This window comes from Cricetulus griseus, chromosome 6 (genome assembly GCF_003668045.3).
Source record: "Cricetulus griseus strain 17A/GY chromosome 6, alternate assembly CriGri-PICRH-1.0, whole genome shotgun sequence".
NCBI classification, from domain to species: domain Eukaryota; kingdom Metazoa; phylum Chordata; class Mammalia; order Rodentia; family Cricetidae; genus Cricetulus; species Cricetulus griseus.
In genome coordinates, this window is record NC_048599.1 from 109,706,678 (window position 1) to 109,719,914 (window position 13,237).

Genomic DNA, 13,237 nt, shown 5'->3' on the forward strand with positions numbered 1-13,237 from the left:
TACCACGCGGCTTCCAGAAGTCAAATGCAGGTCCTCAGGCTCAGGGGTAAGCCACTATACTCACTGAGTCATCTTGCTAGCCCACGAGTGTACACAGAATACCAGAATACCCAGAAAACAATTAAAATGTCAATGGGAAAATACCATATGTCATGTGGTACCTACCATTCATGTAAATCTTAAAAAATGATTGCAGTGTTGCATGTGGGTTGCAACACTGTACACCATTACATGTGCACACACACACATACATATGTATACATATATGTATATATACATATATATCTCATAGTTACAAATAAATACTTGTGAATAATAAATGGAAAAAGTACTTGTAATTTCATGAGTTGGGTGGCTCTAGAGTTGTGAGGAGGAAGGGATAGAAAGTCAATGGGGTGTCTACTGTAGCATTAATTGTTTATTTCTACAAACTAAAGAGCAAGGACAAATGTTAAAACTCCTTCAACCGATCGACGGTCCAGAGTAGCAGAGAATTTTTTATCTAACTCTAGCTTTTAGAAATGTTTTCTCCTTTCTTTTGCATGCTGTGTACACATGTGTGGATACTTGTATGTGCATGTGTGGAGACCTGGGGCTGATGTGTTTTCCTTCATGGATCTACACTTCACTCACTGGAGTAGTATCTCTCAATGTAACCTGAAGTTTATCCATCAGCAAGTTCAGCGGTCCAGCTTGCTCTGGGAATCCTGTCTCCATCACACTCACTTGGCAGTCAAGAGGTCATGAGGATCCAAACTCTGCCTTCATCCTTTCATGCTAAGAGCTTTACCCACAGAGCTACCTCCCCAGTCCCATTTTTCCCGATTAAAAAAAAAAGTCCTCCCACAATTTTAAATGTTCACAAAAAATAATAACCTGTTTGGTTGGCACCTATGTATTATTGTTCTAATTACCCCAAAGTTCATTCTCCATCTGCTCTCTACCTGGGTGGCTGAATACTATGGACCTGTTTCATCCTGCTTAACACGAAAGGTTAAATAGAAGTTCATTTGTGGTTCTTCCTAGCCCAAATATTCTAGGTTCCTTCCCTTCTTCATCCCCTGTTCACCCCTTTCCCTTTAAAGGGAACCCAATATCAATCTGTCATGCCTTTCTTTTTAGTTTCCTCTTCTGAAAAGTTACCAGGACGCTTTTAACTGCATGCCAAACAAACAAGCTTGCTAAAATCCCAGGAACGGTGTTTTATGTTGTGTGTTCTGTTTCTTTCTAGGGCCTCCCATTCCCACTTAATATAAAAGTCCAAAAATATCACTGTCCTGTTCTGCCCAAAAGAGGTAGTCAGGTAGAAAAAACCACTCTGTGGATCAGGGTGCTTCTGGGTTCTTAGCTGGTTTCAGTCTCTAGGTTAGGAACCAACAGCTGAGTTAGGAACAGAAGCAAGCTAGGGCGCTGTGGGAGGAACAGGTTGTGCTTTTGCAGTTTCAGGGAGAGATAATGCACTCTGAGTGAGGGAAGACTGGGCTGCCGGTTGGAAATATCCCACAGCATCCGCATTCTCACCATCAGCAGCCACCGGGAGAGCCCGCCCTGGTGAAGGCGGAGACCTCTGAGTCTGGCGCCCAAGGTACAGGGAACCGGCTCCCTCCATCTCTCTGGTGACCTTGGCTTCAGGCAAAACGGCAAGGGAGCCTGGCCACGTGGGAACCGGCTTCCCAGCCCCAGAACTTTGCCTTGTGCGGATATGAGCTACCAGTGTCCACAGCTGAGCGACCCGCGGCAGGTAAAACTGGCAAAGGGCAGGAGCTGAATAGTGCCTGTCAAGTTTAGGCTGGGGTCTTGGTTTGGCAAAAAGGAGGAGGGGGATTTATCCGACTTAATCTGACATGCACCTTCTTAGTAAATACTTTTCTATAACCCCTTTAATTTCATGAGATCATGTGTTCGACTCCCATCAGACCCCCTACTCTGGATTTAGGTCAAGGCAGTTGGGCAGCTACAATGTGGAGAGCAGCAGTTGGGCAGCTACTTTGTAAAGTTCTTCTGGATGTCCAGCCTTTCCCATTTTCCTTTATTATCATATATTAACGCGATAGCAATTACTTGGTGTCATAACTATGTTTGAATCATGCATTGCTTATTTAATCGGGCATTTTCCATTCTCAAACTAGTAAATATTTAATCATTTGTTTATCTATTAAAGCAGAGAGAAACACACCCGAGTGACAGAGAAAGCCTGGTCTCCATAAATGAACACCAAGGGAAATCATGTCAGTCCTCAGCCGTGTTCAACGTAGTCAATTCTGTTATAGGATCTGGGATAATAGGTAAACTATCTATGCCTGCTTAGTTCTGTTTGTAAAGTTTGTTTTGTTGTTGTTGTTTCCTTTTTTTTAAGGTGGGCTTTTAAAACTGTTAATATTCTGCTAGCATTTGCTGGTTGTTTTAAAAGGAAAAATCTTAAATAGATGACTGTGTTTCACTCCACAGCATCCTGGGGGCAGAGGTACACAGGGGCGAGGGAAATGAGCTTTTTATAGATTGCCTGGTCAATTGTTAATTTCATCTAATGAATTTGTTCCTTCTTTCTGAAGTAGACTCTATCACTTAAATCCCATTAGTCTCAGTCTGGAACTTCCAGATTCTTGTATACATAGCATGTACAAAAGTTTAATAGAAGACTTTAGCAATCCTCTGGAATACTAAGCTAGACAATATTTCTTTACCTACCTATACGATATTTAGCATGCGAACCTATGAAATATTAGTTTTGCACATCTAGTCATTAATATAGTTCATTTACAACAGTGCTTACAATTGATAATAAAAAAATAGTCCATGTTTTTCCAATAAATTAGAAGCAAGGGAAAGCTTCTTAGGAAAGTAAAAAGTTAACTGTTTTTTGTAGTTGGAAAATATTCCATTTCTGAAAGTGCAGGGAAACCAAAATCCTGCAATGCTCACCAAATATGTAACTTTTTGCTACAATATTTTCATTTTTATCTGCTTAAAACTGTAAATTTATCAAATGAGTTGCTTTTGTTTTTATTTATTTATCATCGTATATGCATGTGTAAGTGTTTTGCCTGCATGTATGTGCAACCACACGCATACCTACCTGGTGCCAACAGAGGTCAGAAGAGGGTGTTGGATCCCCCAGAACTGGAGTTAAGGGTGAGCCACCATGTGGGTGCTGGGAAATGGGTATTTGGCAAGAGCAGCAAGTGCCCTTAACTGCTGAGCCATCTCTCTAGCCCCTGAGTTAATTTTCTTATTTTTTTTTACAAGCTTATGTGCTTTCTGGCTTTACATTAATACACATTTAAAATGAACAAAAAATTGTAGATTCCTGTGGTGAAGCAGAAGCAAGCAGGGACAAAGGCTTCTTTAAAAGCCTGTGTCCATGTGTCATGGAGTATGGACAGTCCAACTTTCCAGAATTCTGGAATTTATTCCTGGTATGAATGCTTTTGAGGTTAATGCAGGTCAGCAATGCTAACGTGCTCCACTTCACTGCACTCCATGGCTTTGTTTCAAAGAGAAATGTTTTCTGGAAAAGAAATATTCTGAATAGAGATGTTTAATTATTTCTATATTGTGTAGCCTGTAATCTAATCTAAGGTTATCATATCCACAGAGCAGTAAAAATAATTTTATGAACCCCATTTAGCTTGAGAAAAGTAATTGTGCATGCCTGTTTTCCCTGTAATCCCTCATTTTCTACCCGGTTCCCTAATTTGTGCTCTAGAATCCATCTCCCCTAAAGCCCCATAACTATTGCCTGTGCTTCCCTCAAAGCGTGTCAGGTAGGGTTTGGAGTCTTTGTTCTCCATGGAGTCCTGGGCACTAACTATCAATAAGCATTGCTTGTGTAAACTGGAATCAATTTTTTCATTTGCTGCTTTTGAATTCTTCTTCAGTCATCACATGTGCCTGCTTTCCTGACATGACATTAATGGCATTCCATTCTGGAATAAGTGCTAATATGCTAATATTTGGTTTAGGACTATCTTGTCCCATATTACAACTTTTTAACACTGACATACATAATTTATTTCACTTCCTATGTATAAATTGTGGGAGATTTTTGCATTTCTTTATAACATTTTAATATGAGGGTTGGGGCATTTTTATGTTTTTTCCAGGATTGCCTTATTCAATGAAGCAAGCTGGATTTCCCTTGGGAATACTGCTTTTATTCTGGGTCTCATATATTACAGGTAAATAGCATATAGCTGCATATCCCTGCAATTTAAATTGTTCAAGGACTTCTTTATCTACACAAAAATGCCCTGCAGTTGGATTTCCTACTTAATTAAGAAGTGCATCAAAGGATCCTAAGGAATTTAAGCATCACATCTGAGGAGATTTGCTTTTCTCCCTAATCCTTTAAACAGATTAGTAAAAAGTAGCATGTTATATCACCAAGCCTAAACCTGGTCATGTGCCTTTTTCACATCATACAGAAAGTGGTGGATGAGAAAGCAATTTCCAAGGGTGGTGATGGCTCCACGATGCAGGCAGGCAGGGTTGGGCTGGCAGGCGTATCCAGATGGGCAGTCATTGTTAGCTGTGTAGGTGATACTGGTATTCATGTGGCAAGGCTGGTGCTGCCAGTGTGTGATCTCTCTGCCACTGCCTTCCTAAGCAACAGAAAGCTGCTCCTAAATTATTGTCTGTCCTGCTCCCTTCTCATGTAGACTACCTCCTTGCCACCCATTTCCTCTGCCTTATCCTTTCATTCCATGGGGTTTGTGTGTGTGTGTGTGTGTGTGTGTGTGTGTGTGTGTGTGTGTGTGTGTGTGTGTGTGTTGGTGACCCACTGAACTGAGCTACAGTTGCTTGTCTGATCAGAGGCAAGGGTTATTAATAGAACATGGACAACGGATCAGTGACTACACCACTGAAGAAAATGACACCTCCCTTGCTCAGCCACCTTTAACTGTCCATAGCTCCACAAGGAAGGGTGGGGTCTCAGGAGCCTCTTCCCCATGGTCATGATGAACTGTTTATATGTAAAACAAAAAAAAATCATACTGGAAAAGGCATTTTCAATTGCTGGTGTACCCGTGATGTGCAATCTTGCCAAAGTCATGCATTGCAAGCTCACTTTAGTGGGGATGATTAACCCGTTCATTTACTAACATCATCTACATCTTTGAATAATTTTAATAAATAAGATTGACCTCACAAGGTCAAGAGATTTATATCTTAAGATTCACTTTCTTTTTTGTTTTGAAGGCAAAATCTACAAATGTAGAATATTCATTTTTCTTAATGCTACAATTATTTTTTAATGGAATCAGTCTTTGTTACAAATTATGCAGGTGCTACAGATCTATTGTACAACATGGCAATTAAAATCTTAAGCTTTGGAGTTCAGCTGGAATTTAAATCCTGTGTCTTTACCCTGTGTGTAATTACCCTGTGTCCATTTGACACTATGTAAATTACTTAGTAACGCTACAATTAAACAGTAGTTTATCTCTGGATATATTTGAGACAAAGCCTCACATCCAGGCTGGCATCAAACATGCCATGAGGCAGAAGATGGCCTTCATCTTCCTCTTGCCTCCACCTCCTGACTGCTGATATTATAGGCATGGGCCACCAGCTCTAGTCTATGTGATGCTGGGAATTAGATACAGAGTTTGTATATGAAAGGTAACCACTTTACACCTGAGCTACATCTCCAGGCCTCTAGAGTTTTTCTTTTGCCTGTGTTTGTGTATATTATTGGGTCTCACTGTATAGTTCTGGCTGGCCTGAAATAGGCTATGTAGACCGGGCTGGACTCAATTCACAGAGATCTACCTGCCTCTGCCTTGCCAATGGTAAGTTAAAGGTGTGCACCCCACGCCCAGCCTGTTTTGCTGTCCTAAAACCTTCTGATGAAGCATTCAGTTCAACAGGTAGTAAATAGTTAGCTGTTCTTCTACTGCAAGTGGATTGGAGACAAAAATTCAGAGGAGCGGTTTTACACCCACGTTGTGATCAGTAATGGCATTGGGAATGAAAGGACTAGGGGAAGAATATTCATTCAGGAGTGCAGTGCAATTAATTCTGAACATCCCGCTGAGAATTTTCACAAGCTGGAGAAAAATGGGTACAGAATCAAGTTCCAGAATATATACACAAAGTAGAATGTGGACATTTTAAAACTGGTTCATCATCTATCAGATCTCCAAGGGACATCTATGAGACCTCCAGGTACAAGACAGCTAAGTGTAGGAATCTGGACATTGGGAACGAAAAATACACATTTATGTCTTACTAACTTCTGTGTGAAAACTAAAGCTAGGATCACAGTAGGAAAGCTGGAGGCCAGGCTATAAGCACACAAAACAGGTTGGCAGCAGCCAGAGTAAGTGCCCTAAAGAGTAGGAAAACAATCAAAATGCTGTGTTGTTAACAACCTCTGAAGACAATTGACTCAAAGGGGAAACGAAAACAAACCAACAAAATAGCTTTTTAAGAGTTGGGAGGCAGGGAGCTAGAGAGATGGATCAGTGGTTAAAAGCCCTGGCTGTTCTTCCACAGGACCTGAGTTCAATTCCCAGCACCTATGTGGCGGTTCACAATTGTCTGTACCTCCAGTTCCAGTGGCTACAAGACCCTCACACAGACATACATGCAATCAAAACACCAATGCACATGAAATAAAAATAAGTAAATTAAAAATTTTTTTAAAAAAGAGTTAGGAGTCAGTGACTACATTGGATTCATTGGAGACCACAGATCAGTATTTTTTTTTATTATTTTAATGTATTTCCAGTTCACTTTAAAAAAAAAAAAAAAAAAACAAAGGTGGGGTGAGAAATTGAGCCGAGTGTTGGTGGCGCACGCTTAATCCCAGCACTTAGGAGGCAGAGGCAAGTGGATCTCTGTGAGTTCGAGGCCAGCCTGGTCTGCAGATCAAGTTCCAGGATAGGCTCCAAAGCTACACAGAGAAACCCTGTCTTGAAAAAAAGAAAAAAAAAAGGAAGAAAAAAGAAAAGAAGAAGTTAGGGTAAATGGGAATAAAAGGAGGAAAGAAAACAGGTACCAAACTTTGGTATACATTTGTACCCAATATAGGCACCAAGCCTTTCAGTAATGTGACTTCAAGATAGATGATAAATAAGAAAAAATAGTTTTTTTCAAATAGAGTTTCTCTGTGTAACAGTTCTCAGTGTCCTAGAACTCATTCTGTAGACCAGGCTATCTTTGAACTCACAGAGATCCACCTCCCTTTGCCTTCTAAGTATGCACTACCCTTGCTTTGGTGAAAATGATTTATAATTATATAATTTCTGTATATTTATGTCTCTGACTTTACATGAATTTCTTAAAAAATATTCACATTGTAGTTATTTCCTTTCAAATTTTAGAATTAGTGTACTCTTAGCCATAATAGCTTTAATAATAAGTTACTGATTTTATTTTGTTCCAAATCAAATACTCTGAGTCTTATATTTTTTATTAATTCTAAGATACATCCTCTCTCAACTGGTGTTCACAGGTTATATCACCTGTGGTGGGGGTCACATCCTCATAATACTGTCCACGTTTTTTGGGTTAGAAAGTTAATTATAGGCCTGGCCTTTGGCTGTCTCTACTGTCTCTACCAATCCATCACCTGGGTATTCAAGGATATCTACACTGTGATTGAAATCATGTAACTAGACTAGAATAGTTTCAGGAAAATTGATATTTTATTAAAAGTTGTTAGCCTCTTCATAGTAATGCTGTACCTTTGAAGCTCTTCTCTTGGAATTCCCTTTTTCCCAGGCTGCAGTGAAGCTGCGTCGGTAGAGTGACTGTCTTGTATGCATGAAGTCCTGGTTTCAATCCCCAGCATCCATTAGAAACCCAATGCCACACTCCTCTAGATGGTAGAACCTGGGAGATGGAGTCACTAAATGAGGGGAAGTAAAGTCTCATGCAACAGCAAACTATTCAGAGCATCAGACAATTTATACTCAGAGGGCTAAGAAAGGCTACATGAGTAAAGTTCCCCTGAGTTCAAGCTGCATATAACCACAAGGACAAGCTGCACGTGGCAAAAACATGTTTGTTTGTTTGTTTGTTTGTTTGTTTTTTCTACAGAGACATATAAAGATTTAACAATAGCCAGCTGTAATGAATAATCTGAAGTAAACTCCTAGCTGCTACACCTGGGAGGGCAGCAAAAACACATTCCAAGAACAAGTCCATGTTTTTGAAGAAACTGGAGCCACAAGACTGTCGTCTTGTTTTCTTGCAGGCACTCAGAATGTCCCTCCCACGTCTCTATTCTTGGATGGAGTTCCCACACCCTAGCATTGTGGCACTTGCCTGTAGTCTCAGCACGCAGGAGGTTGAGGCAGGGAGATCAGGAGTTCAGGGTCATCCTTGAATACATAGCAAATTTGAAGCCAGCTGTGGCTGCATGAAACCTTGATTGAAAAATAGTTCAGTTCTCTTTTTCTCAAAGTCAAAACATGCAAATCCTTTGTATCAAATGATTTTGTGTTTTGTTTTGTTTTGCTACAGACTTCTCCCTCATTTTATTGATAAAAGGAGGAGCCCTATCTGGAACAGACACCTACCAATCTTTAGTTAACAAGACCTTTGGCTTTCCAGGATACCTGCTACTCTCTGCCCTACAGTTTATGTACCCTTTTATAGGTAAGGTGGCTGTGAAGACAGATGCTACAATGGTTAGTACCCACATGGTCCTTTCTGAATAACAGTCACTTCAATAGACATTTGAGAGCCATCAAAGACAATTAGTCATTGAGGTGTTTTCCAAATGCATCTTTAACACATTTTCCCTTATTTTCTAGTACATTTCACCTATTCTGTACGCCTTTTTTAAAAAATAAAATGGGGATTTGGTTTCCCTTACCTGGTATGTGCTCTCTCTCTCTCTCTCTCTCTCTCTCTCTCTCTCTCTCTCTCTCTCTCTCTGTGTGTGTGTGTGTGTGTGTATGTGTGTGTGTGTGTGTCTGTGTGTCTGTGATAAATGTGTATATGAATATATAGCATTTATATACACACAAATATCACACACATACACATATACACAAGCATATATACACACCTGCCCAGACATACACATACATATATATACACACAGTACACACACACACACACACACACACACACACACACACACACACGCACGCACGCACGCACGCACCCACACACACAAATGAATACACGATGATTTGGGATTGAAAGTGAGTGAGACAACTAATAAGTCTCTCTTAAGACTTAATACAGTCGATTTTTGTTTTGTTTTGTTTTCTGGAAACCTAATGATTTGAGGGAACCATGTGCCAATATTTGTACCACAATGGTGAAAATGTCACCTACTTCTTCTTAAATAGATAAAATGTTCATATAAATTAATGACCAGATACTTTACTTACAAAACATCTTATTAATTCTTTGAGAATTTTGAAAAATGTTGACTTTGTATATTTAATTAAAATAAAGAAGCTACAGTTGAAGTAAGTCCACGTGTTCCCATAGAACATCTATAAAAATAAACTTCCTTCAAAAGCCTTGCATTTCCAAATGAAGGCTTTGTGTGTGTGTGTGAGACTTCAAATTTTACTATTGTTACTGGTTCTTCAATGTAAGCAGCACATGTCTCCCCAGAAAGTGTTTGGAAACTAACCCTCAACAACAAAATAAATCACAAAACAAATAAAAAATAAAATTCAAATAAGTGTCAAAACTCCATATTCAAGAGCATTATGGGATGAAGCAATTTGTAAAGTGAAAATCTTCCTGAGGCTCAAGGTGACTCTTTGGCATCTAGAGTGTTATCCTTACCCTGTACATACTAGAAATTACATGCAATACATGTTAAAAATTATGTCAATATTTAGAAAGTAGTAGCTGCCAGTGTTCAGAATATGTGAGATAAAAAAAATGTGCAGGCTTATTAATGACCATTCTTGTCATTGTGTTTTCAGCTATGATAAGTTACAACATAATAACTGGAGATACTTTGAGCAAAGTTTTTCAAAGAATCCCAGGAGGTAGGTAGAGTTGAGAAATGTGATGAGTTTAAATGTTTATTTTTCATAGTTACAATGTAATTAATTCATAATTTACAAATAAATATTTGGATGTAGAGTTGAACTACCTCACAGACCTTGCAATTCCCAGGATCCATGTTCATCCTAGAACACAGAATTAAATTAGTTTTTAACCAATTTTTAAAAGTTGTTATTTTTCTCCAGGCATAGTGGTGCATGCCTTCAATAATTCCAACACTGAAGAATCAGATCTCTGAGTTCCAGACTAGCTTAGTCTACAGAGTGAGTTCCAGGACAGCCAGGGCTACCCAGAAAAACCCTGTCTCAAAACAAAAACAAACAAACAAACAAACAAAAAAGCTGGGTGGTGGTGGTGGCACATGCCTTTAATCCCAGCACTCTGGAGGCAGAGGCAGGTGGCTCTCTGTGAGTTCCAGACCAGCCTGGTTTACAAGAGTTAGTTCCAGGACAGCCTCCAAACAAAGCCACAGAGAAACCCTGTCTCAAAACGCAAACAAACAAACAAAAAAATCAAGCAGACAAAAAAAGTTGCCATTTTTCATAAACTTCCATTTGATTTCTCTCATTGCAGTTTTGCTTTTTTTTCAGAATACCATGTAAATTCCATCAAAAATAAAACAAACAAACAAACAAACAAAAACCACATAGCTCTCTGAGCCTGTCTTCTTGAACTTAATGGGTTGCATTTAGCAAAGATTTGTCACTTCCTGTAATTCCATCAGGAGTCTGCCTGTTTATATTTCTATTGTTAGGAGCATTCCATACTATGGAAATACAAAAAACTAGTGTGTCTGCCAATTAGGGGACATTTGTGTTGTTTCCATTGTGGGGCAATTGTGCAAAGGCTGCTGTGAATATCTTCAAGTAACATTTTCAGCATGTATCACAATCCACTTCCTCTTCAGCATGTCCCCATGTCATGGCTATGAGAGTGATTCGGAAATGATGAGCATGTTTGCTTGTCATTTAGGAACAGAGAAACTGATTGCAAGGCTATTGGGGCCAGAGAGATGGCTCAGTTGTTAAGAGCATGGGCTGCTTTTTCAGAGGACCATGGTTCAATTCCTAGCACCTACATAGTGGCTCACAACCATCTGTAACCAGTTCTAGGGGATCCTACAGCCTCTTCTGGCCACCATGGGCTCCAGGCAGTCACGTGATAAACAGCCATACATACCATACAGCAAAACAGCCATGAACATTAAAGAAATAAATGATTTTTAAAGAAGCTATTCATAGGAATGTAAAATTCTATGGCATCATATAAAGCACAGGTTCATTCTTGGGTTATTTGGGGTTTATATTCTTGTAGTATATTTCTGTTTTAACATGATTATTTTGTTTATTAACTCAAAATAATCTTTGTATATGATTTGTGGGGTTTTTCACCTCATTGTTCATACTGAAATGTGTCACCAATGTGTTATTTATACCTATAAACACTAAATAATATTTACTATATTTTAGTTGATCCTGGAAGTTTGTTTATTGGTCGACACTTCATTATTGTGGTTTCAACAGTTACATTTACTCTGCCTTTGTCGTTGTACCGAGATATAGCAAAGCTTGGAAAGGTAATTTTTATATTTTAAAGTATTTTTTATTTGTATTTTTATGCATATGAATGTTCTGCTTGCATGTATGTATGTGCACCATGTACTTGTAGGAGCCAGAAGAGGGCAGCAACAGATCCCCTGGAACTGGGGTTACAGAGGGTCTTGAGCTGTCATGTACCTGCTGGGAATCCCACTCAGGTTCTCTGTAGGAGCAGCCAGTGCTCTTAGCCATGGAGCCATCTCTCCAGCCCCATTTTTACACTTAAATAGCCCTGAATTTTGTGGACCTACATCTATTCATCTGTCATCACAATTATGCTTAGCAAACTGTGAATAGCTCATCTTTTGTAGATAATTTAAACAACTGAATCAAACTAAGCATGACAAAGAAATAAGAGATAAACATTTCATCTTAGTTAAGCAACGTACAATATACGAATGTAACATACTTTGTGTGACACCTCTAATCTGTATAATTGCTATGTTTGATGTATCAGTTAAAATGAAAATTAAATCAAATTACATGTAAGGATGAATCACTTAAATGATGTAAGATGTTTTTATTTGTAAATTACAATGTCTATTATACATGTTTCCATTCAGTGAATTTTTTTGTTTTTTTTTTTTTTTTTTTGCTTTGTTTTGTTTTGTTTTATGTAGCCTGGCTGTCCTAGAAATAGTTCCATAGACCAGGGTGACCGTGAACTCAAGAGATCTGCCTGCCTCTGCCTCCCAAGTCCTGGGATCAAAGACATGTGTCACCACCACGAGGCTATCCACTGAATGAATTTAAGTACCAATTTGTTGATTGGTTGTTGAGAATTTTGCCAGTGGTACTAAATTATTTCTAATAAAATTAAATAATTATTTGGCTTACCACATAAGCTTATTTACATAGACTATCCTTAATATGCCTGTATTTTATTCTCTGACCACCAAGGAAGGCTTCTGTTTTACCCAAAATATAATTGGCACTATATCTACATAATCAAACATTGTGATCATACATTTTTGAAAAGGGTTAATCACGTGACACTTTTATGGTCTGCTTTGAAAACTGAAACCATCAACCACATTTTACTCCTGCCTTTGTTGTCTGACATAGTGCATTCAGTGATGAGGTCCCTTCTTCTAGGCAGAGTTGCACACAGAGCCAGCATTTTGGAGTGTTCTCATCACCAGGTCTTCCATACCTAGCAGCTGTTCAGAGACAAGCAAGGATGTACCAAAAGGGAGGCCAGACATGGCAGTGCATATCTGTAATCACATCATTCAGGAACTGCAGAGAGAGGCAGGCAGGTCTCTATGAGTTTGAAGTTAACCTGGTCTATACATAATTCCATCTCATAAGTGAGATCTTAAAAAAAGAAGAAGAAGAAAATCAGCGCATCAAAAGCAAATTTTTTATGTGTCAGTATCTAAATGACTGAGCATTTTTTTCACTTTACAAGTGAAAAGTAGATATATAAATATATATTCAATATTGTCACATAAATGTTCAATTTATACATAACTGTTATCTTCTGAGAATAGATAGCAAAACATTTATAAAAATGATAATCTTTAACATATCCATTACCTATATCTGTCTTGAAGCAAGCACAGGGCAGGCTCTCTCTGGAGTAGGCTGCTTGCATTTGAATTCCACCAGTCACTTTCTAGCTGTGTGAACTTTGACTAGCTAATTTT

At 38.8% G+C, this 13,237-nt stretch overlaps 1 protein-coding gene across 2 annotated transcripts in view; it reads left to right on the top strand.

Moving 5' to 3' along the window:
- The first annotated feature begins 1,702 nt into the window (after positions 1-1,702).
- The window catches only part of Slc38a11 (solute carrier family 38 member 11), a 50,661-nt gene continuing 39,126 nt past the window's right edge, over positions 1,703-13,237 (top strand). Inside the window, exons 1-6 of one of the 2 annotated variants that reach the window (XM_035446582.1) lie at positions 1,703-1,741; positions 2,165-2,285; positions 4,104-4,178; positions 8,473-8,607; positions 9,906-9,971; positions 11,460-11,566. In XM_035446582.1, the coding sequence (XP_035302473.1) occupies positions 1,703-1,741; positions 2,165-2,285; positions 4,104-4,178; positions 8,473-8,607; positions 9,906-9,971; positions 11,460-11,566 (543 nt within the window). Of the gene's footprint in view, positions 1,742-2,164; positions 2,286-4,103; positions 4,179-8,472; positions 8,608-9,905; positions 9,972-11,459; positions 11,567-13,237 lie in introns of those variants that run through there. The other variant, XM_035446583.1, reaches the window with a different exon arrangement.